The sequence below is a fragment of the Ovis canadensis genome, chromosome 19 (genome assembly GCF_042477335.2).
Source record: "Ovis canadensis isolate MfBH-ARS-UI-01 breed Bighorn chromosome 19, ARS-UI_OviCan_v2, whole genome shotgun sequence".
Classification (NCBI taxonomy): Eukaryota; Metazoa; Chordata; class Mammalia; order Artiodactyla; family Bovidae; genus Ovis; species Ovis canadensis.
In genome coordinates this window covers 57,879,851-57,902,966 of record NC_091263.1, presented here as the reverse complement: position 1 = coordinate 57,902,966, position 23,116 = coordinate 57,879,851, and the positions used below count along the sequence as shown (strand labels likewise).

Here is a 23,116-nt window from a genome sequence, read left to right as displayed (position 1 = left end):
CTCTCCCAAACCTCCTTCTATCCAGGCTTCCATATTACACTGAACAGAGTTCCGTGTGCTACACAATAGGTCCTTGTTGGTTTTCTATTTTAAATATAGCAGTGTGTACGTGATCTTCCCAAACTACCCATTCCCCCAAGCAACCATAAGTTTGTTTTATAAGTCTGTGGGTCTCTTTCTGTTTTGTAAGTAAGTTCTTACTTATGATTTCCCAACTTCTGAGAGGCTTTTTATTTCATGATTTGTGAGGCATTTTCCTCTGTAGAGACTTCTATTACAGAGGAAGACCAGGTATGCTTTTAAAAGCACCAAAAAGCTGTTGATAATAGTCATAAAACTGCTGAACAAAGCAGGCCTAGATAGAAGCTCATTAACTTGATAATTCAGAAATGTAGAGCTGATATCATATAAGTGAAATATTAGAAGTATTCCTATTAAAACTGGTCACAAGTCACATACCAGAATTGTCCTTTCATTCCCAGCCAATACAATTAGATAAGATAAAAAAATGAAGGGTAAGTGTTGGAAAGGAGGGGTGAAAGCTGTTTTTATTTATATTACACTGTGAGAGGTATCACAGTAGTTGAGTCCAGTTGGCTAGGTTGGATAGCTTCTAGAGGGATTTGCATGAATTTTGGCAGTAAGCAGACTGGTGTGAACTTCTAGTACAACTTGGCCTTATTTCTCACACTTCGCAGAGGGGCAGGAATTGGGGGTCTCGGCATAACTGTGGAGGGACCGTCCGAGTCAAAGATAAACTGCCGAGACAACAAAGATGGCAGCTGCAGTGCAGAGTACGTTCCCTTTGCTCCGGGAGATTACGACGTGAATATCACATATGGAGGTGCCCACATTCCTGGTAAGCTGTCCTTCTGAGGGGAGCCCAAAGGAGAACTGATTTTTGCACGAAAGCAGGTTTGATTTAGCTTATCTCTCTGAATAGGAAAAAATGTCTGATATGTAAAGGCGCTGCAAAGGAAGAATTTTCCTTCAAGCGGCATTTCCAAGAATATTTCAATTCCCAAGAGGACCAGTAATAGGGCAAAAAACATTGGCTTAGAGTTTTGACTGAAAATTTAGTTTTGGCTGAACAACATGGGTGTTCACATGTTGAAGGACCTAGATCTTAAAGAAAAGCTGATTCTTCACAAAGTTGAAAATTTCCAGTTTATTTTGTGGTTAGTTCTTACTCATCTTATACACATCTTGTTTTCTTTCTTCCGTTGACAGTCCTGGTAGCTGATAAGACACACAAACTCAAATTTTTATATATAAATTTCTATTTAATGATGAAAATGGACACTTACTGTGAAAAATAGGAATAATTTAATAATAATTTCCTGTTCATTACATGGTATTTCTGTATTTCATATTGTGACCACCAAAAATGTCTCCAGATGTCATAAACATGCGAGGGGACAGCATCACCTGTAGCTGAGAAACACTGCTATAAATGATTGAGACATTTTAAAAAATGACTTATATAGTGAAGAGCTCTCTAACTTCCATGCTCCCGCCAAGGAATCTTCACAGATTCTAGTTCTGTTTATTCAGTGAAGTGGTTGCCACCCAGCTCCCAGCCAGAAGGGTTAGATGAGTGTGTATGGTGTGGATACAAGACATGGACTCCAGGGTTGCTCTTAGTCAGCTTATCTCAGGTGGCTCTAGGGGTAAAGAACCCACCTGTCAATGCAGGAGAAATTAGAGATGCAGGTTCAGTCCCTGGGCCGGGAAGATCCTGTGGAAGAGGGCATGGCAACCCACTCCAGTATTCTTGCCTGGAGAACCCCACAGACAGAGGAACCTGGTGGGCTACCATCCGTAGTGTCTCAAAGAGTTGGACAGTACTGAGTGACCTAGCACACCTTGTCTCAGGTGTGGTTAGAGCAGGAGAAACCTTGGGTGAGTCATTTGTTCTGAAGGCCATAAGCCAGGATGAGAGTGCAAGGAAGGGGGCAGGGTGAGGGCTCTCCATTTGGATTTCTGGAAGGGCTTCCAGGAAGGTGGAATGTCCCCAGACTGCTTGCTGGTTATCATATGCAAACATGCACACACACCCGTAATCACTCCTCCTTTTGCATACTGATTGGGAAGTATTGACATTCAACTCAAATTCGTTCTACTCAGGTGTTTGTTGAAGCCTTCAATTCAGTGCAGTCGCTCAGCTGTGCCTGACTCTGCAAAACCCTAGGGACTGAAGCTTGCCAAGCTTCCCTATCCATCACCAACCCCAGAGCTTGCTCAAACTCATGTCCATCGAGTCGGTGATGTCATCGTTGAAGCCTTAATTCATTTAAAATGACGTTTCTCCTCAAACTTGTCCTTACAGCTCTTTCAATATAGAGTTTTTAATTTCTATAATCACTTGCCAAGGGGAATTCAGCCATGGACAAGACAAAGCTCCTGCCGTTTGTGAGCTTCTTGTCTAGTGTTTACAAAGAGAGCCGGGCTCGAGACAATACAGAGCCGAGGGGACCTTTTGGAGCTTTGCAAGTGTGCAGTTCTTGGGATGGGAGACTAGAGCTTTGAGAATGGGTGGATGGCTGTCACCAGAGATATGACCTGGTGACTCCAACCAGGAGACAGCAGTTGGGATGAGCATCTCCTGGTTTTGATAGCAACAAAACTATTTTGACTTTACTGAGAAGGTCTTCTGGGTGCCTTCAGCTTTGGAATTCCCCTTGCAGAATCAGATCAGAGGTTGGGCCCCTGTGGCTAACTCACGAGCTAGATTTAAATGGCCGAGTTGGAGCATAATGACAGCAAGAGTCCGGATCGGAATTTTCTCATTGGATGTAGATGGTGCCTCTTTTTTTTTTAATTTACATTTTCCAGGCTCTATTGCCTCCCAGAACCAAATGTCAGCTTCTAGACCCCAGATTTTTCCCAGACAGAATCATTCAATAAGGCATTGGTTGGTTGTCTTAGTGTCAGGCTTCAGAGTGAAGAGAATGCAGAGTTTCTGCCATGAAACATTCAACACCCTGGTTCTAATTTATTTTCATAGGAATTCTGGTTGGTTAAGTATTAGCATGGTTTTTCCTGATGTGACACAAACAAGGTATCTGTCTTACCCAGAGTGGCATATTGGTTTCCTCTGATGGGCCAGCTGTGGTCTGTTGGTGGTGACTGTTTCAACCACCAGATTGACTAGAAAGAGTGCATCAGGAAGAAAGGCTGTTGTGATTGATTGGTCATGTCTGCCTGGATCACAGAGCAGGAGAGTGGCATAGATTGCTTGGTATCTACCACTCTAGATCTTAAGTTACCTTGTTGGATCTTGGCTACTCTCCTGCTAAGTTCAGACCACGTCCATGGGAGGCTTAACTGGGTGATTGGCTTTAAAGTTTGTTCATTGCCATTGCATTGAATTCCTCAGCTGTATTTAAAATAAAACTCCTTTTTGTTTCCAGCATGGAGCATGGTGCTTGTCTTTGCCAGGGTCAGCTGTTTTACTTCATTTAGCCAAAAAACCAGATGCCATTGAAGCCTGGCTATTATTGGGAAAAAAAAAAAAAGCCAGAGCCTTGGTTCTTGGTTCTTTGTATGGTGTTTGTTATTTACCACCCTTGATTCTATAAAGTACAAATGTTGTGTGGTGCAAAGCAGAGAAACCTCAACTTAAATGGCAGTTAACATCATTAACTTTGCCAGGCGTCTCGGGGAGCCTGAGGTCTCCTGTAAGAGGTGAATGTTGCTCCTTGGTGATGGACTTGACAGCGTGAGGTGTGGTCCTGGGGACACTGCGGTTCCTGTCTCTGGCTGACCTCTTGGGAGGTCTTCCTTGGTCTTCCTTGATAGAGGAATCCCTAAAGGGTTCTGGTCCAGCTCTTATTTCTGTATGTAGTGGTTTGTTCAAATCTCAACCTCCCTGCCTTTTGCAAATTTCAATAGTCTTTTTTTTTCTTAAATAAAAAAATTATTTTTCTTATTTGGCTGCACCAGAGCAACTGAACTGAGCTGAAAGTCTTAGAGTGCTGTTCAGTACTATGGGCCTAGCACCTGGCACCATGCCTGCACATAGTAGGTGCACATGGATGCACACAGCAAGGCAGAAGGAGCCGATACAGTGAGAGCCTAAGTGGGGAACAGGGCGGTTCTGGGTGCACACAAGCTCTCCAGTCACTAAGGGGGTTGTACTTAGAATCCTGTGACCTCTTTTCTAGGCAGCCCGTTCAGGGTTCCTGTGAAGGATGTTGTGGACCCCAGCAAGGTCAAGATCGTTGGCCCTGGGCTGGGCTCCGGTGTCCGAGCTCGCGTCTTGCAGTCCTTCACGGTGGACAGCAGCAAGGCTGGCCTGGCCCCTCTGGAAGTGAGGGTCATGGGTCCACGAGGTAGGTACACACCCTTCCTTCCTGCCAGTGCTCTCCTGCCCAGGACAGGGGCAGCCTGATCCAGAGCAGGCTGTTCGCTTATGAGTTTCGTCATGAACTTAAATTTCTTAAATTACTCTATTGCTCTGTGTGCTGGCTAAACAGTGGAAGTTCATGCTTAAAAAGTAGGCAGGCCTGTTATTTTTCTAATAGCCTATCTTTCCCCTCATTTAATAATGTAACCCTAAATGTCTTTTTAAAATTTTATGTATATATTTTTTCTGAAGTAGTGATGTGTGAAGCAAGCACTATTTGGGCTCTCCCATATGAAATTATCAGAACTGCGTAAGTAGGATTTGTGGGACTTTCTTCAGGTTGCCTTGGTGTTCATGTAGGATCACACTCCAGATTTCTGGAAAGGACCAATACTTAGCCCACATGGCACACCGCCTTGTCATTGTCCCAGCTCCCAAGAGAGGGGTCTCTTGGGGAATGGGCTTCCTTGGCAGTTTGACCTGTCCTCTTGCAGCCTGGAAAGCAATTTGGGTTGGGTGTGGCGAGTAGGCCCTTTGGGGACAAATGCGGATGTGTGTTGAAATTTACCTTTTTTGGTAGGTGATCGCACTTCCTCTCCCAGCATATAAAAATATGCTGTTCTCTGCCTCATCTCTTGAGTTATCTGGATTTTCCCTCAATGATGTGTTCTTGGCTTCACAGAAGTGGTGAATAAGGGCTTCCTACTTTGAAGAGGAACTTTCTCCTTAATGGGGTTCAGCATGAAGTTATGCCCTTTGAAGCTCAGTGCAGAAGTGGTTTTGGGGAAATGAAGTCATAGGGCTGGAATTTGATTCCACCGACTTGCTGAGCTTCAAGACCTCTGTACATGCGTGTGTGTGTTGGGGGTGGGGTGTGTGTGTGAGAGAGAGAGAGTGAGGAAGAGGAGGGAAAAAAGAGGGAAAAGCTTTATTTAGACATCTACCTCTATTACAGAGGACACTGAAATAACAGCCTTTTAATTTTAGCTGATCAGAGGATTCCCTGGTCAAGGCGCAGCCCCTTGCAAGCCATTTCAGGGTTCTTTAAACGTGACCGGAAGGGTGACTTTATGGAGACAGGTTTGCATTTGCCCACTGGCTGCTGCTCTGATGTATGGAACCTGAATGCCTCTTGCTGACCTTGCCTCTGAAACTGCCTTGGGCCTGCCTCATCTGCTTCATGAGTATGGCATGCTTTGATTAGGCTCCCCTTCAGTTGACCATTTCTTGAGACTCTTGATTAGAACTGGGATCTAGAATCTATCAACCTAATGCATGCCTTGACTATGATTTAATGAACTCTCATTTGCCCTGCATGCTACACCCAACATGCTGGCGCCATAGTGGTTTTTGCTCAAAGGTGGATACAGGTCTTGACTGGCCGGCCCATTGGTTACCTTTTGCGGTTTGGAGTTTTGGATTCTTTGGCCTTCTTTCGGCTGTAGACTGAAATTGCCACATCCCAAGCATGCCTAGCCAGCTTGAAAGGATAGCATGTCTGCAGCATGCACCCCCCAGCAACAAGTGCAGGCAGTCTCCTTAATTATACTCTCGGTCTGACTGAGTGTACTTCAGCCAACAAAAAGCTAAAGGTGTCTCTTAGGTTCATGGTTGCATTTGTGCAACCATGAATTGGCCATCCTGTCTCCTGTGATTTCTTAGACCTCTGATTATGGCCTGCTTGCCTGTGTGTTACTCATCGGTGGAAACCCATAGCTCTCAGGGATGAATGTAATAGTTTCTGAACTCAGCCCAGGGTAGAGTGAAGGGCAGACCAGACAGTTCCAACAGTCCTCTCGTCTGTTTTTAGGCCTGGTGGAACCAGTGAACGTGGTGGACAATGGTGATGGCACACACACGGTGACCTACACCCCATCCCAGGAGGGCCCTTACATGGTGTCTGTTAAATACGCGGATGAAGAGATCCCGCGTAGGTAAGCTCCTGACCCTTAGAGAAGGGGTCCAAGTCCATCTCAAAACCTCCTGTCTCATGATTAGCTCTGCTCTGGTGGCCTATCCATGTATTCATCTACCCATGGATCTATCCATCTAGCTATCCTTCTGTCCATTCATCTATCCATGTATCCATCTATCTATCCATCCATCATCCACCCAACCATGTATCCATCTGTGTATCTATCCATGTCTCCATCTACCCATCCTTGTATTCATGCATCCATCCATCCATCCATCCATCCATCTATCCAAGTATCCATCCATCAATCCATCCATCCAGTCAGCATTGCTAAAAACCTGCATGCCCTACACAGGTGTTAAAATACATTAGCCATGGTGTTTGTGTCTCCTTCTCTCTTGGTGCCCCCTTACATTTGTTCCTTTCAGCCACCTTTAACGTAAAGATGAGCTGAAATTAAGAAGTGCATTAGTTCAATGTCTTCTTTCTGTCTTCTGTCTTCTGGTGACTGTTCAACTTGTTTTCTAATCGGGGCAAAGATTTTTTAACTTTTTTACTAATTGAGAATTTGGTTGACAGTAGCATTCTCAAGAGATATTGTTCATATTAAGACAAAGAATGTTATATAAGCTCTTCATCTCTCAGAACAGTCTACCAAGAATTTTTTTTAGCATACTTAAAATTTGAAATTTCATCTATACTCCTAATATGCATATTTTACATAAAGCTCTAGCTCCATGGAAATGTATAAATCATAAGTTACATTTGTAGTATTATTAATACTTGATTAATAGGTTTTGAATAATCTAAAACACACTAAAATATTATATAAGAGGATGGGATAATAATGAAAGCATCAGTTTTAATATTTTTTCTTTCCATTTTGGTGACCATTGTGTTAGGAAAACAAAAGTGGGTTGTATATTTTTGGGAAAACCCCATGTTTCCTAAACTGTTATGGATGTTAGTTGGTATCCCATGGAATTCAGTAAGGGAAAGCTGATTTGCTATATGATGGTTACATGGTTGTAAATTTCTCTGGATTTAAGGCTCTTGAGTCCTAAATGCTGTAGAAATCCCCCCACTCAATCCCACTCTCTTTGTTTGAGAGAGGTCAGATGCAGCTGGACTGAAGTGTATCCGTACTGACTTGGGATGTGCATATGTCTGTCAAGTCCCTTTAAGGTCAAGGTCCTTCCCACATATGATGCCAGCAAAGTGACTGCCAGCGGCCCTGGCCTCAGTACCTACGGTGTGCCTGCCAGTCTGCCTGTGGAGTTTGCCATCGATGCCAGAGATGCTGGGGAAGGCCTGCTTGCTGTGCAGATAACGGTAATTTTGAGTTATTTTTCTGGAGCCAGACTGCATTAGTAAGATTTCATTTCCCAGTTAGGGATAAGAATCAGATTTTAACAACCAATTCCTGATCTCACGAAAATGTCAGATTTCCCCACTGGAGAGTCAGTAATTGTGCAGGGGAACAAACATGCTTGCCTGAGAAATCTAAGGGTTTAACACCAGGTACCACTTTTTGGTGAATCTCATGTATTTTGCTCCCTATTATAACTGCTCCTACATTTAAAATTTTTGAATGTTTTAAAATTACTCTTTGAAAAAAAAAATAAAATAAAATAAAATTACTCTTTGGATTAGTTAGGACTAAGTTCTGCTGTATATCACAGTAAACCCCTAAATAAAAGTGGCTAAACACATTCATAGTTCTCTCTAGTTAGAGGGGTTTGGAGGCCAGGGAAAGTCCCTGGGTGCTGTGTGACTTAGGAAAGAAGTAGGCTCCACCTCTCTGCTCCTCTGTTCTAGCGTGTGGCTTCTGTCCCTGAGTTCTCATGAACCTTGAGGCTGCTGGTGTGCTGGCCATCCAACCCACTTGGCAAGCAAGAAGGAGGAAGAGAGGCAGAAGGGACCTTCCGACTCAATCAGCTCTCTTAAGCAGCCCAATTAAAAGTCCCTCCTAAGACTTCCACCCTCTTCTTGTGTGCTGGAAGTTTGTCATGAGTCATGGCTGTACCTAGTGGCCAAGGATACTAGGAAGTGGCACCTCATGTTCTGGGAACAGCACACCTAGCTAAGAATTAGAGTCCTGTTAGTAAAGAGAGAAGGGGGCGTGAAGGTGATGGTGTGCATTCAGGAGCCTCTGCCCCCTTGTCTCCCTACATTTCAGTGGATTTGGAGATAGAAACTATTTGTTCCTTTGACAGAAAAGTCACTAAAATTAGCCATGTCCATCACAGTGTTAAAGAGATCTGTGACCCTCTGCTTCCCACCACTGCCAAAATGTATTAAACCAGAAATTCTTTCCCCACATTAATTAATGAGCAAAACGTGTCAAGGTTTTTCTTGAATGGTTAGATGACAACATCCTAAATAGCATTTCTCTGTGATCCACAGGACCAAGAGGGGAAACCCAAAAGAGCCATTGTCCACGATAATAAAGATGGCACGTATGCCGTCACTTACATCCCGGACAAGACTGGGCGGTATATGATTGGGGTCACCTACGGCGGGGATGACATCCCATTGTCTCCCTACCGCATCCGGGCCACACAGACGGGTGATGCCAGCAAGTGCCTGGCCACAGGTGAGTGCAGCTCAAGAACTTTGACATAAAGCCAGCGCATGCCATCTCATCCTTGTGTGATCAGGGCAAGATGCTCAGCGATTCTCAGCCTCAGTCAGACTTAGACGGAAGGCCTTTCTGGAAAACATTGAAGTTCACGAAGTTGTTCCAAGGATCAGAGACTTTCATAGGGCTATTACAGAGAGATCAGGTGAGGTCATACTTGAGAAGTGGTTAGGACAGTGCCTGGCATGTGGGAACTATCATAATTACTTTCGAAGTGGGTGATTTTTGAGATTTCAACTGTCATGGCAGCTCCAATAAAAACATCAAATGTATGCCTTTCATGAGTAGATGGTTTAGTTTTAGGGATTTACTCAAGAGCATTTCAGGCCAGCACTAGAGAAACCCATTAGAGGACCTAGGTTTTTCCTCAGTACTCAGGACTTACGTTTGAGTGTCTTGGGAATTTTCTAGGAATATTTGAGTATCATAGTTCCTTCCATTTCTAAGACACAACCATTTGAATATCATGGGCAACTCTGATGCTGCTTCAAGCAGATTTCAAACCATGAATCCTTTCTCTGAAAAGAAACAGATTTGCTTCTCTTTAAATAAAACTTTAACAGAGGTCCACCCTGGATGTTTCCTGTTTCTCTCATCTTATTCTGAATGGAGAAATGCTTTTGGCTTTTAGGTTGTAAAAGCCAAGCCTTTGGCAAGGTTATAAATTGTTCATATTGGCTCAGCACCCACCACAAAATTGAGAAATTCTCTAACACTGGCCAGCATGCCCCCTGTTAGGTCAATGCTGTTCCAGGGACAGCTGGATTGCGTTTTGGTAACCTGTTGTTGTTCCGTCGCTAAGTTGTGTCCGACTCTTTGCGACCCCATAGACTGCAGACGCCAGGCTTCTCTGTCCTTCACTATCTCATGGAGTTTGCCCAGATTCATGTCCATTGAGTCGGTGATGCCATCCAACCGTCTCATCCTCTGTCACCCCATTCTCTTTCCCTCAGTCTTTCCCAGCATCAGGGTCTTTTCCATTGAGTTGGCCCTTCGAATCAGGTGGCCAATGTATTGGAGCTTCAACTTTAGCATCAGTCCTTCCAATGAATATTCAGGATTGATTTCCCTTAGGATTGCCTTGTTTGATCTTCCCAAGAGGTAGGGACTTCCTCCTGGCTTTCCAGGCTCTTCTGCCTCCCCCAGCTGAGGCAGGAGACTGCCCAGCCTGGGGTCTCATTTGGCCCCTCCTCTTAGTCTGTCATTCAGGGCCAGACTGTCATCTTCCCTCTACTGCTCACTGTCCCAGCGTGTTCTTATCACTCCCTGTTGCTTCCACACTTTGGTTTCTTTTTCCAGCATGCTTCTTGCACTCCCTGATCTGTTGGTCATCAGTAAAGGGGTGCCATAGATGAGGGGAGGCAGACACTGGTCATCATTTGGAGGCGAAGGTAGTGAGTCTTCCTTAGCCTAGAGTGCCCATCCTTCACTGCCCATCCTTCAGAATTCCCCTTTCTCAGGAATGCCTCTGTCAATGGGGCAACCCTGGGATATATCTTTAAACTTTCACCTAGGAGGCTTCTCTGCAGAACAACCATTGACTTTTTGTTGCACCACGCCGCTCTTGGGGTCTTAGTTCCCCAAACAGGGGTGGAACCCACGTCCCGGGCAGTGAATGTGAGGAACCCTAACCACTGGACTGCTAGGGAATTCCTGGTTATTATCATTTTTTTGTGTGTGTGACTTAGTCCTCCCTCGGTGTTTCCACTGCAGACTGAACTGTCATTCTTGGTGTCCAGCCTGCCTCCATCTGCCCAGTTAGATTTTGAGCATCTTGAGAGCTGAGACTGTGGTGTGCTCCCCCTTGTATGTATCTGGCACTTAAATGCCCAGTGTGTGTTTGCAAATGAAAGTCAACCTTCATCCCCATACCCTGGAATGCCAGCAAAGCAGGTTTAACATATGGCTGTCACTCAGAACTCACAGATGCTCCTTGTTTAGTTAATAAGTGATGGATAGAATGCTCCCTGGAGAAGCACGTTCCCTGGGGCACTTCTGGGCCATCCCTCTGCACAGCAGCAGCTGAGGGTCTGACATTCCTTCACAGATAGAACAAAGGTGTGCAGTTTGTTCTCGGGCCTCTAGGGCAGATGTCTGTGGTTTAAGCTCCCATACTTTCCTCTTAAACTTTTCTCCAGGGCCTGGAATCGCCTCTACTGTGAAAACCGGCGAGGAAGTGGGCTTTGTGGTTGATGCCAAGACCGCCGGGAAGGGCAAAGTGACCTGCACAGTTTTGACCCCAGATGGCACTGAGGCTGAGGCTGATGTCATTGAGAATGAGGATGGCACCTATGACATCTTCTACACAGCTGCCAAGCCGGGCACCTATGTCATCTACGTGCGCTTTGGTGGCGTCGATATTCCCAACAGTCCCTTCACTGTCATGGTAAGGAAACTCCCTTCTCTAGAGCGTGTGGTTGTTAGCACAGACGGGAACAGCTGCTGATTGTTAAACCCCGACTGAGGCTTCCTGGGCCAGTTTTGTTTTGTGTTGTTTTTTTCTTTTTCTTTTTTTTTTTTAAATCTCCTTAAGCCATCAGGACCTTGCAATAATCTCTAGAGACCCAGGGACACTTTGTCTCTAAGTGGTTTTAAGGAATCATATTGGCAATCAAAGTATCCATCATGCTACTGGGTCTTAGGCCATGTCATGGCCTAAGCCCAGTTCAGAAGAATTACATTTTGACCCAAAAAATGTCCATAAGTAAAACATTACAGTTTTTCCTTCTGCTGGTCCTTCCTCCTCCCTTCTCCCCTGGAGGAGAGAGGCTCCCATGCTCTTGATGTTAGAGACTTGTCTCTCATGTCCGAGGACTCAAAGTACCTCCAGTTGTGTTTTGGAAAGATTCAGAACTTTGATGATGAGAGGGAAATAGCTTGTCTTTTGAAGCTAGGAGCATCTGCAATAAAAGGAAGGCATTATGCAAATCCTCTGGGCCAGAGAATGGCTAGACCCTTTAATTTTCAAGTCTGAGTGACATTTAGATCTTCCTTTGATTACTTAGGTTCTTACACCAGGAAAGGGGGTTAGAAACCTTAGGAGCAGTCCTTCATTTCACCCCTAAAACTAAGCATTGTTGGCCCTGTTACAAATGCCACATAGGAGCAGGGATCAGACTGAAGTCTGCTGAGCTCAGACTGCCCACTCGGCACTGTCGCTGCACACTGTCCTCACTGACGTCCTTTGATGTGACGGGAGCAGACCACAAAGTTCACAGACCTCGGTGGCCTGGCCCTATGCATGCATGGCCTGCAAAGCTCCTTCTAATGATCTGACTTTACACAGCAACAGAGAAGGGCGTGAAGACCATTGCAGCAGAAGGTCACGTCTGTCTCCCACTCTATAAACAGCTGTGCCTTTATTCTTTTCCATAGATGTCTGCTTATCTGTAAACATTGTGCCCGAGACCTGGAGCCCTTTTATGTCTCGAGGATGCAGATTCTTGTCAGCCTTTGACACTGTTGACTTGGGAGTGTTTTTCTCCTTCAGGAGAGAAAGAGATGCAGCTAGAGAGTTTATGTCCTAATTTATAGAGAAGTCCCAGTTGTAGCTTTAAGGATCTGTTTTAGCCCACAGGAGTCTTTTCTGGTTGGTTAGATTGGGTAGCGGAGAAGGCAATGGCACCCCACTCCAGTACTCTTGCCTGGAAAATCCCATGGACAGAGGAGCCTGGTGGGCTGCAGTCCACGGGGTTGCTACTAGTCGGACACGACTGAGCGACTTCACTTTCACTTTTCACTTTCATGCATTGGAGAAGGAAATGGCAACCCAGTCCAGTGTTCTTGCCTGGAGAATCCCAGGGACGGGGGAGCCTGGTGGGCCGCCGTCTATGGGGTCGCACAGAGTCGGACATGACTGAAGTGACTTAGCAGTAGCAGTAGATTGGGCAGAGGTTGCCATCCTACTGGAGTGATGAGCTGGGGAAAAGAGACCACATTTAGAGGGTGGGAATGAGAAAATCTGGAAGAGAACACCAAGGACTGTTCTAGCAGATGAGTCAGAAACCTGAAGTAGGGCCCGCCAAACTCTTTAGGAATGAATGTCCCTTCAGCCCTGGGATGCATACAAAGCAAGACTACTTTGTATAAATGCTCTCCCCTCCCCCAACGACTGCCAAAGGCAGAAGCGGGTGACACTCAGGGCACACGATTTAGGTCTTCATTCTTTGAACTTGCTCCAGCCTTTCCTGGATGGGGTGACTTTTTGTCAATTGACCTCTTGTGGGTAGTTTCCCTGCCTTCCCCTACAGGCCTGGGGCCAAAGAGACAGGAACATCCAGTACTTCCTTTGTAGCCAATGTGTGCGGGAGCCCCAGCAGGCTGGTTCATTTAAATACATCACACAGGTGCACACAGCAAGGCATGGATTTTGCAGCTTCTCTGCCTGTTGCCATTGAGGAGTCATTGATCAAAGGCTATAGCATAGCCATTGAAAGATCTTACTGACTGAGGTGTCCTGGACTCGCCCCCAGTCTGAGACGGTCCAGGAACTGGGGAATAGGGCTGTTTCAAATGTTGAAGTTTACCAAGCTGCCTTTGTAAGTGAAGCACCTTTCTGACATGCCAGAATTCACAGGAAAGACCAAACATGGGCACAGTTTTCCTCCATAGGGGAGGATTTTTAGTTCTTGTATTTTTATCTATGATGCCGTGTGGCATGTGGTCTTCGTTCCCTGGCCAGAGATGGAACCTGTGCCCCATGCGGTGGAAGCATAGAGTCTTAACCACTGGACCACCAGGGAGGTATCAACACATACCAAGTAATAAGAGACCCCTTTCCTAATCTCATGCTGCAGGGGTGGCCAGTGTTAGGTTGTTTTTTTTTTTAAAGTTGTACAAGAAGCGTATCAGTTTTGGGAATTTCCTGGTGGTCCAGAGGTTAAGACTTCATCCTTCCAATGCAGGGGCCACAGGTTCAACCCCTGGTCAGGGAACTAAGATCCCACATGCCATGTGGCATGGCCAAATTAACAATAACAACAAGACTACATCAGGGCCTTCCCTGATGATGCAGTAGTTAAGATGCTGTGCTTCCAATGCAGGGGCTATGGGTTTGAAATCTGGCCAAGGTACTAATAAGATCCTACATGCTGCATGGCCAAATGAATAATTTTTAAAAATAAAATGGCAAAATATTAAAAACAACACATCAGGTTACACCGTGCACATTGCTTTGCGTCTTGCTTCCTTCACTCAATGTGCTATACATGCTCTTCTATATTAATTGATCAGACTTGATCACATCTTCAGAGTGGCTACACTGGGGTCCACTGTGCACACTCACATAGTTTCCTTAACCAGCTCCCTTACAGATGGACATGAGGGTTGTTTCAGCCTCTCCCAACAATGAATAGCACCAGTAAAATCCCTTGCATACATCACATACCTATGGACTCTCCTGCTAGTATTTCTGTAGTCCTGTTTCCTAGAAGCGGGGTCACGGGTCCAGGGGGGCAGGTGGATATGACATTTGAAGAGAGGAGGCCAGCTGGCTGTCCACAAAGGGAGGGAAGAATATGGGCTCCCGCTGCAGTGAGTGGCTCCCTGCTGGGCAGGAGAGATGGGTGTCGGGGGGAGACCATGGGTGGTAGAATCTACTGAGTAGTGATGTCCCTCCAGTGTGATTCCCAACTAATTTGCATTTGCCACTGACCAGGCCACAGATGGGGAAGTCGCAGCTGTGAAGGAGGTACCGGTAAATGCATGTCCCCCTGGATTCAGGCCCTGGGTACACTTTTGGTTTTTGTTTTTATGTTTTCCCCTTTTCACGTCTGTGTTTACTCACCCTTCATTTTAGAAAAGCTACAGCCTGCTTTTGGGGGACTGCTTAAGCCCTCTGGGTGTCCTGGTCATTGGTTTGTCCCCACTGATCAGCCCATCACCATGACCCCCCGCTTTCTCTCTAATGAGACCCACCCGTGTCATCGTCTGCGCTCCACGAATCGCCCGCCACCATGTCTGTGATCACGCTCGGTGTAGTTGGTCTCCACATTTAAAGAGAAAGACGGACAGCTGTTCTCAGCCCTCCTGCTGACTCTCAAAGCCGCCACTTGCACATCTGGTTTCTGTTCAGGGAGAAAGCCACTGCTGCTCCTTTCTGCCACTTAAAACGCACCTTCTTTTCCAGGCCACCAGCAACTAAACCTTTCCAGGTGGAACCTCTTGGGACTCACAGACATTGCTGTCTCTCACTTTTCCACTTTCCCCGTGGGCACTGCTGGGAATTTCACAAGCAAACAGCCTAGGAATTTTTAGCAATCAGTCAGCATGACTCCTCCAATCCCTCAGTTGCTGTCCACTCTGGCCCCAGAGCCAGTTAGACAAAGCCCACAGTGCATGGGCAGCCATACCCTTGAATCCTGGCTGGACGAGCTTGCAAAATTCCCAGTTGCTCTGACCCGCCCCCTGCAGCTTCCCTAGCCCACACTGGGGAAGTGTTGTCCACTTTACCCAGTGACCGCTGCTTCCTGTTTCTAGGTAACAGAAGAGGCCTATGTCCCAGTGAGCAACATGAACGGCCTGGGATTTAAGCCTTTCGACTTGGTCATTCCATTTGCAGTCAGGAAAGGAGAAATCACCGGTAAGCGCTATTGGGGAAGCCCTCTTGTCCTCACTGGCTCTCACTAGCTATCCATACGGTGCCCAGGGGCTGGTTCCACCTGTTCCCCAGATCTGGGGTTCAGAACCCAGCATCCCTGGCTATAGGGAGTCAGTCCATGAGCCCCTGAGATCGCAGAATGTTCTGCGTATTTATGTGTGTTTCTGAAGAGCAGGTTCATTCATAACTTGCATGCTGAAGAAAGGACCAGAAATTGTCTATAGGGGGAGAGCCACTGTGTTGATGTCTCTCTTGATTGTCAGAGTCCTCTTCCCCCGCCTTTTCCTGCCTTTTCTTACTCTTCCACTCTTCCAGATGTGACATTGTCCCTGAGGTCTGTTGTGTAAGAGCTACTTCTCCTTGCCTTCTTTCAATGCCTGTTTCTCTCTGACTTGATGCTTAACTGCTCTGATTGGTCTCGTGGTCTTCTCAAGTCCTGTTTAAGCTTCTAACGGCTGTCAGTTCAAAAGACCCTTTGCTTGTGAGTCTCCTGCTGCATTTTGTGGAAACACAAGAGAACAGAATGAAGGCAGGTATGTCTCTGCTTCCTGTTATGGAGCTTGCTGTTTTAGAGCAGTGAGTGTTCTTGGGTCTGAGAACCTTTGTTGTGAAGGTCACCTGTGCCTCTGTGCTTGGCTTCTCGGGAGACAGTCTTTGGTGGGGTCACCGCCCTGTCTCGTGTGCTCCAACAGGAGAGGTCCGCATGCCTTCCGGGAAGACGGCCACGCCCGAGATTGTGGACAACAAGGACGGTACAGTCACTGTCAGATACGCTCCCACAGAGGTCGGCCTCCACGAGATGCACATCAAGTACATGGGCAGCCACATTCCTGGTGAGTCGGGTTCCGCGCCTCTGCCGCCGGCCCCGCGGGACTCCAGGAGTCAGGGCGGAAACACCCGGGAGGTTGTCGTCCTTCGTTCAGTCAGATGCCATGTGGTTCTTGGTGGCAGATTTGCGGACGCAGTGTGGGCCTCCCTGCAGAACCAAGCAGCCTGTGACCCCAGCAGATCCGGCTAATTTCCAGTAGGGACGATGCAGCTGAGTGTCCCAGGTCACAGTACAGGCCCTTCGGTCTGGGATTGTTTGTCTTTGTCACTGTGCCTAGCATGGCCAAGGGATAAAGCGGGGAGAAAAATGTGAGACTCGAGGGACTTTCCAGCCTGGCCTGCAGAGCCCGAAGCAGCATCAGGGTTTGGGACAGGAGAAGAGGCTGGGAGAAGAGGGTATGTTGTTTTATTGTCACTCTGCCCTTGACAAGCAAAACCAACTCACATTTCACCTCCATCCACTTGTGTGCTTGTGCTCAGTTGCGTCCGGATTTTTGTGACGTGTTGGACTGTAACCAACCAGGCTCCTCTGTCCGTGAGGATTTTCCAAGCAAGAATACTGGAGTGGTTTGCCACGCCCTCCTCCAGGAGATCTTTCCAACCCAGGGATGGAACCTCCTGTATCTCCTGCATTGCAGGCGGACTCTTTACCGCTGAGCCACTGGGAAAGCCCAGCACAGTGTTACTTTCTTTTTCTTTAAATTGTTTAAATAGTTCTTTATTTTTTAGTGTAATATTTTAAGTATGTAACCTAGCCAAATAGTTTAAAAATGATGTGGAGGAAGGTCTCTTTCCCATCCATATCCCCTATCTGCCCTCTCCTTGAACCCTACCATTACTGATTTTTTTACGTTAGATTTCCAAATAAGTTTTAAGACTCTTCGAGAGATGGGAATACAGATTTTTAACCCCTCTTTGTTTGTTTTATAAACAGTAGCGTTCGCTGCTCATTATTCTGACCTTACTCTCTTCATCTAACATTATAACCTGGAGAGCTTCGCATGTCCGAATACAGTAGAGTGTGTTCACAGTGTCCCACCGTTCAGAGGAACATCACGTGTGCACTGTTTGTCCCGTGAGACAAACAGTGTTCTTCCCTGCCTTTTGCGACCGCTAGTCCTGCTGCAGTGAATAGCCTTTCACATCCATCCTCTCACACCTGCAGGGTGTAGCCGAGAGATTTGCTTTTCAGGGGAGAAATCGCAGGATGCAATCACAGCCATCTGACAGGTCTCAGCAAAGCACCCTTCACCCAGCCTCTTCCTGTTCACACATCCACCCACCATGTCACAGAGCACCTGCTTTTCCACCAATTTGCCAGTGGAATGTGCCGTCACATTTCTAGATCTTCGCCAAATGGATGGTTAGAAAATAGTATTGCTTTGTTTGCATTTCTCCTATGAGTGAACTTGAGCAGCTTTCTATACTGCTAATTATTATATCTGTTTCTTTTTCTTTGAACTAGACATTTGTGTCCTTGGCTCAACTTTTCTGTTTAATTATTGACCTTTGTCATATCAGTTTCTGAGGGCAATTTAAATATTGGGGAGATTAGCCCTTTGAGATAGGAGTTGCAAATATTTCTCCCAATTTGATGTTTGATTTAGTTTATGTGTGAGGATAATATTTGTTCAAAGGCACAGTATATTTACCTGCTTCTATTTAAATATTCTAAAGATGCAGATACAGGAAAAGGGAAAAAATCTCTTTCTACATATTCCTTCTACTTCTATAACTGCCGCTACACCAACAAATATACATGCGATTTTGTTCTAGTTTGGACTGGGGTAATGGTATTAATATTACATAAGAATCTATTATAATGGGTATATATTACTATATGGACTGTAGCCTGCCAGGCTCCTCTGTCCATGAGATTCTCCAGGCAAGAATACTGGAGTGGACTGCTATGCCCTCCTCCAGGAATCGAATCCAAGCCTCTTATGACTCCTGCATTGGCAGGCAGGTTCTTTACCACTAGCGCCATATTACTACATAGGGTGTTATTATATAGATATTATAGTGGGTATTAATATTATATAGGGTATTAATATTATATATGGTATTACTATAATGAGATATTGATATTACTACTATATAGCAATTACCCTTTTTATTTTTGTCTTCTACTTTTACCAAGTATTTAATTAATCATAATTAGCCAAAGCATAAAAGAATAAAAACTTGCCATTTAAAAGTCTTTTCTTCTCCAGCATACCAAAAAAATGACACAAGTTTTAGGAAGAACTGTTAAATTTTAATTTTTTCCCTTTTGTTAGTTCCCTGCCTTGATCTGGCTAATATTAAAATACTTAAAAAAAAACCCAATCATCTTTCAACTTGGTGAACAAGTATTTTCCTTGCAAATGAAATATGTCTTATAAATGATTAAGCAGTAGTAAAAACACCTTTTTCTCTTTTTAATGCAACACGTGGATAATCTCTTGAGTTAGTGTACATAGATCTCCCTCATTATTTTTAATGACCTACAAGTCCAGTGTTTATTTAACCAACCCCCAGTCACTGGACTGTGGCGTCTTTTCCTAATTGACATCTGACCACTTTGAAAATGGAAGTACTTGTGCAGTGTTGGCGGTTGGAGTAGGTGGGCCAGAGGACCACAGTGAGATGGATTCCTGGGGCTGAACGCACAAATTTTGAAAGCCAGAGGCAAATGTCCTTCCCAAAGGCCCTCCCAGTCATGTTCCATGTAGTGGGGGTCATTCCCACCCTGTGGAGCTGTTCCTTCCAGCTCAGGACTGTTCGTCTCGTGTGATCACTGGAGGGTCCTCAGTGAGGAGCCCCTCCTTGCGTGTCCTAGGATGGTGAGCCCTGCAGTCCCCTCTTGCTTCTGCTCTGCCCAGGACATGCCTACCCTTGCTGTTAGGTGAATCATCCCTCCATGAGTCCCAATACTGTGTGTTCTTTGCAAACCCAGAGAGCCCCCTCCAGTTCTACGTGAACTACCCCAACAGTGGGAGCGTGTCTGCGTACGGCCCGGGCCTGGTGTACGGAGTGGCCAACAAAACCGCCACCTTCACCATCGTCACCGAGGACGCAGGAGAAGGTACTGTAGTTCTCGGTTATCGGAGAGTTTAGGGGATGCAATTCCATGGAAGCCTTTAAAAATAAGACTCCTGAACGGTAGAATCTGTCTTGTCTTTTCTCTCATATGAATCTCCTATTAGAGCTCCTCTGTCTTTCACCCAAAACTGAAATTTTAAAGTCCTTTGTGTTCTGATTAAAGTCACAGTCATACTGTGTTGTTTGTGACTTGCCTGAAATTTAAGTGTGTTTCAGTAGATAGCATTTTTCTTCTCTTGTACCTATACATGTATCCCTGGGGCCACATGAATGATTTAGCAGTTTATTCTAGATAAAGCTCTATGCCCATGCCCATGGTCATCACAGACATTTCTAATGTGTGGTTCCAGTGGGCTCTTCTTGGTGGCATCCAGCCAACCAGCAGTGACAGTCTGTGTGTGACACTCTCTCCCATATGTGTGATTGGCCTGTGGGGTTCCGTCCCTTCCTCGTCCCACACATCTGGAAGAACAGAACTTCTGAGTCACTTGCAGAAGAATTCAGAGGGTGGAGTGTCCTCCCCGTGACACTTTGACTGTGTCAGTCACTTTATTCTGACCTACGTGCCTTGCCTGTGGCTCCCACGGCTTGTGTTGGTCTGTCCGTCCTGGCCTCAGGGCTGTCCCAGATGAGTGCTGATCCCCTTTAAAACAAAGAAACCCTATCCCTGACGGTGTCTCCCTCCCCTCCCACTCACAGGTGGCCTGGACTTGGCAATCGAGGGACCCTCAAAGGCTGAAATCAGCTGTATTGACAACAAAGATGGGACGTGCACGGTGACTTACCTGCCCACCTTGCCGGGTGACTACAGCATCCTGGTCAAGTACAATGACAAACACATCCCTGGCAGCCCCTTCACAGCCAAGATCACAGGTAGAGTCGCCAGGCTTCCTGCTCCAATAAGGACCTCTCCCTTCAGACCCAGAGCAGCAGGCTAGGCATAAGTCTGAAATTAAGTTTCACAGCAACTGCTTGGGAACAAACTAAGGGTGCAAGACCAACATAGGATGGGCTAAATTCCTCCTTCAGCTGGCCATCCCAGGAAAAGCAAGCACACCATTTTTCAGGCACTTATTTGAGCCAGTCTGACTTCAGGGTCCAAAAAAGAAGCCCTCAAAGAGAGGCATTCAAATAATATGTATTGCATGAGTGAATGAGCTCAAAGATGCATCACTCCTAGGTAGATTTTTGTCTTCCTTTTAATGATGGGAAAACTGAGGGTTGGAGAGACAGTGGCTCAGCTAGGTTCATGGGTATTCTGGGATTCAGGTGGAGATTATCTGGCTCAGAGCTCTGCTCCTGACTCCCACTGTGCTCTGTGTGTTCAAATCTTGCTCTCAGTGGGATATAAACATGGTCTGTGTGGACCCAGGTCTCTAGTTCCTGCCAGCTACTAGTCTTCCCCGTAACCAGGCATAAAGGCATAAGTAGCAATCTTTCTTTCTTGGTTAGGTCTAATCATTGTCTGGGGCACTTTTTTTTTTTTTTTTTTCACTTAACTTGGCTTAACTAATTCTTGCCTGTCCACCTGTAAATGGTGTGCGATATGAGGGCTCTGGAGAGTCAGGATGACCATGTGTAACCGAGCTGTGTTGGGGTGGTGTTTCCCAGATGACAACAGACGGTGCTCTCAGGTGAAGCTGGGCTCAGCCGCTGACTTCTTGCTTGACATCAGCGAGACTGACCTTAGCACCTTGACGGCCAGCATCAAGGCCCCATCCGGTCGTGACGAGCCTTGTCTCCTGAAGAGGCTGCCCAACAATCACATCGGTGAGCCCAGGTTGCCATCTTGAGTGGCAGATGGGGATTCCCACCATGTCGGGGATCCCAGCTGTTGCGTGGGAGATTGGTAGCATCCTGGAATATGATGTGATAAACCCGCTGGGTCACGTGCATGGTCAGAATACAAGCACTTCCACCTTGTGATGCTGGCAACCCTCTTGGACATTGCTAGAAAGTCAAGAAAAAAGTCCTGTTTCCATTCTTTCAAGCTTGTCTCCCTTCTGCTTCCTCCTCTTGACATCACCCTCCCACCTCACAAACCCCAATCTGTGCTCCGGTCCAGGCATCTCCTTCATCCCCCGGGAGGTGGGTGAACACCTGGTCAGCATCAAGAAGAACGGCAACCACGTGGCCAACAGCCCCGTATCCATCATGGTGGTCCAGTCAGAGATCGGGGATGCCCGCAGAGCCAAGGTCTATGGCCGTGGCCTGTCAGAAGGCCGGACTTTCGAGATGTCTGACTTCATTGTGGACACAAGAGATGCAGGTGTGTGCGGGGGCGGACCCGGGGGAAGAGGCTTTGGAACTGGCTTCTTTTGCTCTGATTGTTTTGCCTTTTTATCCTGCCAGCTTTCTTTTCTTTCTAAGCATCCTTCAAACTATCGATCTTTAGACATGGTTATCATTGCAGCCCAGGGTCAGCCGTGAGCTGCTTCATTATCGATACTCCCACCATTGTTCTCAGCTTCCCAGGGTCTCGTTGCCTCATCCTAAGCTAAGAATGTTGGGCCAGCTGGCCCAAGGTCATGTTTAGCTGAGCAGGACTTTCAAGGAAATGAGGAATTTCTTCCTGTTTGCTCTTAGATGGTCTGGATTAGCTTGGTGTGCTCCAAGCTACTCCACCTTCCAGAGTCATGATCTTCTGCCTTTGTGAGTGAAGGACTGCTTCACTGACTTCTGAACAAAGTCACGTTCCCCAGGGAAGGAGCTGGAGAATTTCTGGTCCTGACAGGCTGCTGTTCTTTGTTGATTCCTCAAGTTCGTAAAGCTTTAGATATGCTGTCTTAGTGGTTCCCTGGCAGGATTGCCACGGCATCTAGGAGCAGTTGGAAATGTCAAATTCTCAGGCCTGCAGCTGGTAATAAACCTCCATGCAGTGCATGCCTTTCTTGGAGGCATGTGGGGAATGTATCTTCCCCAGCGAGTTCTGCAGGACATTGGTGGGATGTTAGTAGAGAGCCTTGAGAAAAAGGTATGGTCAAGGCCATATTCAGCCAGGTTGTTTATTTCAGAGCAGGAACCTGGAATTGACTCTTCTGCCCAGGGCTGTCCAACAGGGCCACTGTTACTGTCTTTTCTGCTGTCTGGAGCATTTGCAGGGGTGGAGGTCCTTTCTGCATTCATCAAGCTCTCCTTGGTGATGAGTTGCTGTCACAGCGGCCCCGGGCAACTGTGTTGCAGGTTACGGAGGCATCTCCTTGGCGGTGGAAGGCCCTAGCAAGGTGGACATCCAGACCGAGGACCTGGAGGACGGCACCTGCAAGGTCTCCTACTTCCCCACCGTGCCTGGGGTTTACATCGTCTCCACCAAGTTCGCTGACGAGCACGTGCCTGGTACGTGTGGTCCCCTCTGCTCTCTGCGTCCCTACTTGGTTTTCCATAGACACTGTTTGTGGGCTCTGGGCCACTCTCAAGGGCCCTCTTGTTTTTTGCAGGGAGCCCGTTCACCGTGAAAATCAGCGGGGAGGGAAGAGTCAAGGAGAGCATCACCCGTACCAGCCGAGCCCCGTCTGCGGCCACTGTTGGCAGCATCTGTGACCTGAACCTGAAAATCCCAGGTGAGCCTGAGGGGCTCATGGGTCCAGGCAGTGGGCGCCACTGGAAACCAAGTCCAGGCTTGGCCCAGATGGTACCGTCCGTGTCTGCTATGTGGGACTACTTTTTGAAAGTGAAAGTGAAATCGCTCAGTCGTGTCTGACT

General features: G+C 46.6%; 1 protein-coding gene across 6 annotated transcripts in view; it reads left to right on the top strand.

Annotated features, from left to right (window-relative positions):
* FLNB (filamin B) overlaps nt 1-23,116 on the top strand; it is a 139,209-nt gene that overhangs the window by 96,570 nt on the left and 19,523 nt on the right. For 2 of the 6 annotated variants that reach the window (XR_011250668.1, XM_069560560.1), the window contains exons 24-38: nt 699-859; nt 4,167-4,334; nt 6,159-6,282; nt 7,439-7,595; nt 8,670-8,859; nt 11,043-11,290; nt 14,561-14,632; nt 15,382-15,484; nt 16,195-16,335; nt 19,269-19,397; nt 20,114-20,287; nt 21,026-21,184; nt 21,480-21,683; nt 22,598-22,750; nt 22,852-22,974. Coding sequence is in view for 5 of the 6 variants with exons in the window: in XM_069560560.1 (XP_069416661.1) it covers nt 699-859; nt 4,167-4,334; nt 6,159-6,282; nt 7,439-7,595; nt 8,670-8,859; nt 11,043-11,290; nt 14,561-14,632; nt 15,382-15,484; nt 16,195-16,335; nt 19,269-19,397; nt 20,114-20,287; nt 21,026-21,184; nt 21,480-21,683; nt 22,598-22,750; nt 22,852-22,974 (2,306 nt within the window). In the remaining variant the exon portion in view is untranslated. Of the gene's footprint in view, nt 1-698; nt 860-4,166; nt 4,335-5,335; nt 5,429-6,158; nt 6,283-7,438; nt 7,596-8,669; nt 8,860-11,042; nt 11,291-14,560; nt 14,633-15,381; nt 15,485-16,194; nt 16,336-19,268; nt 19,398-20,113; nt 20,288-21,025; nt 21,185-21,479; nt 21,684-22,597; nt 22,751-22,851; nt 22,975-23,116 lie in introns of all 6 variants that reach the window. The other 4 variants (XM_069560564.1, XM_069560562.1, XM_069560561.1 and 1 more) reach the window with 4 other exon arrangements.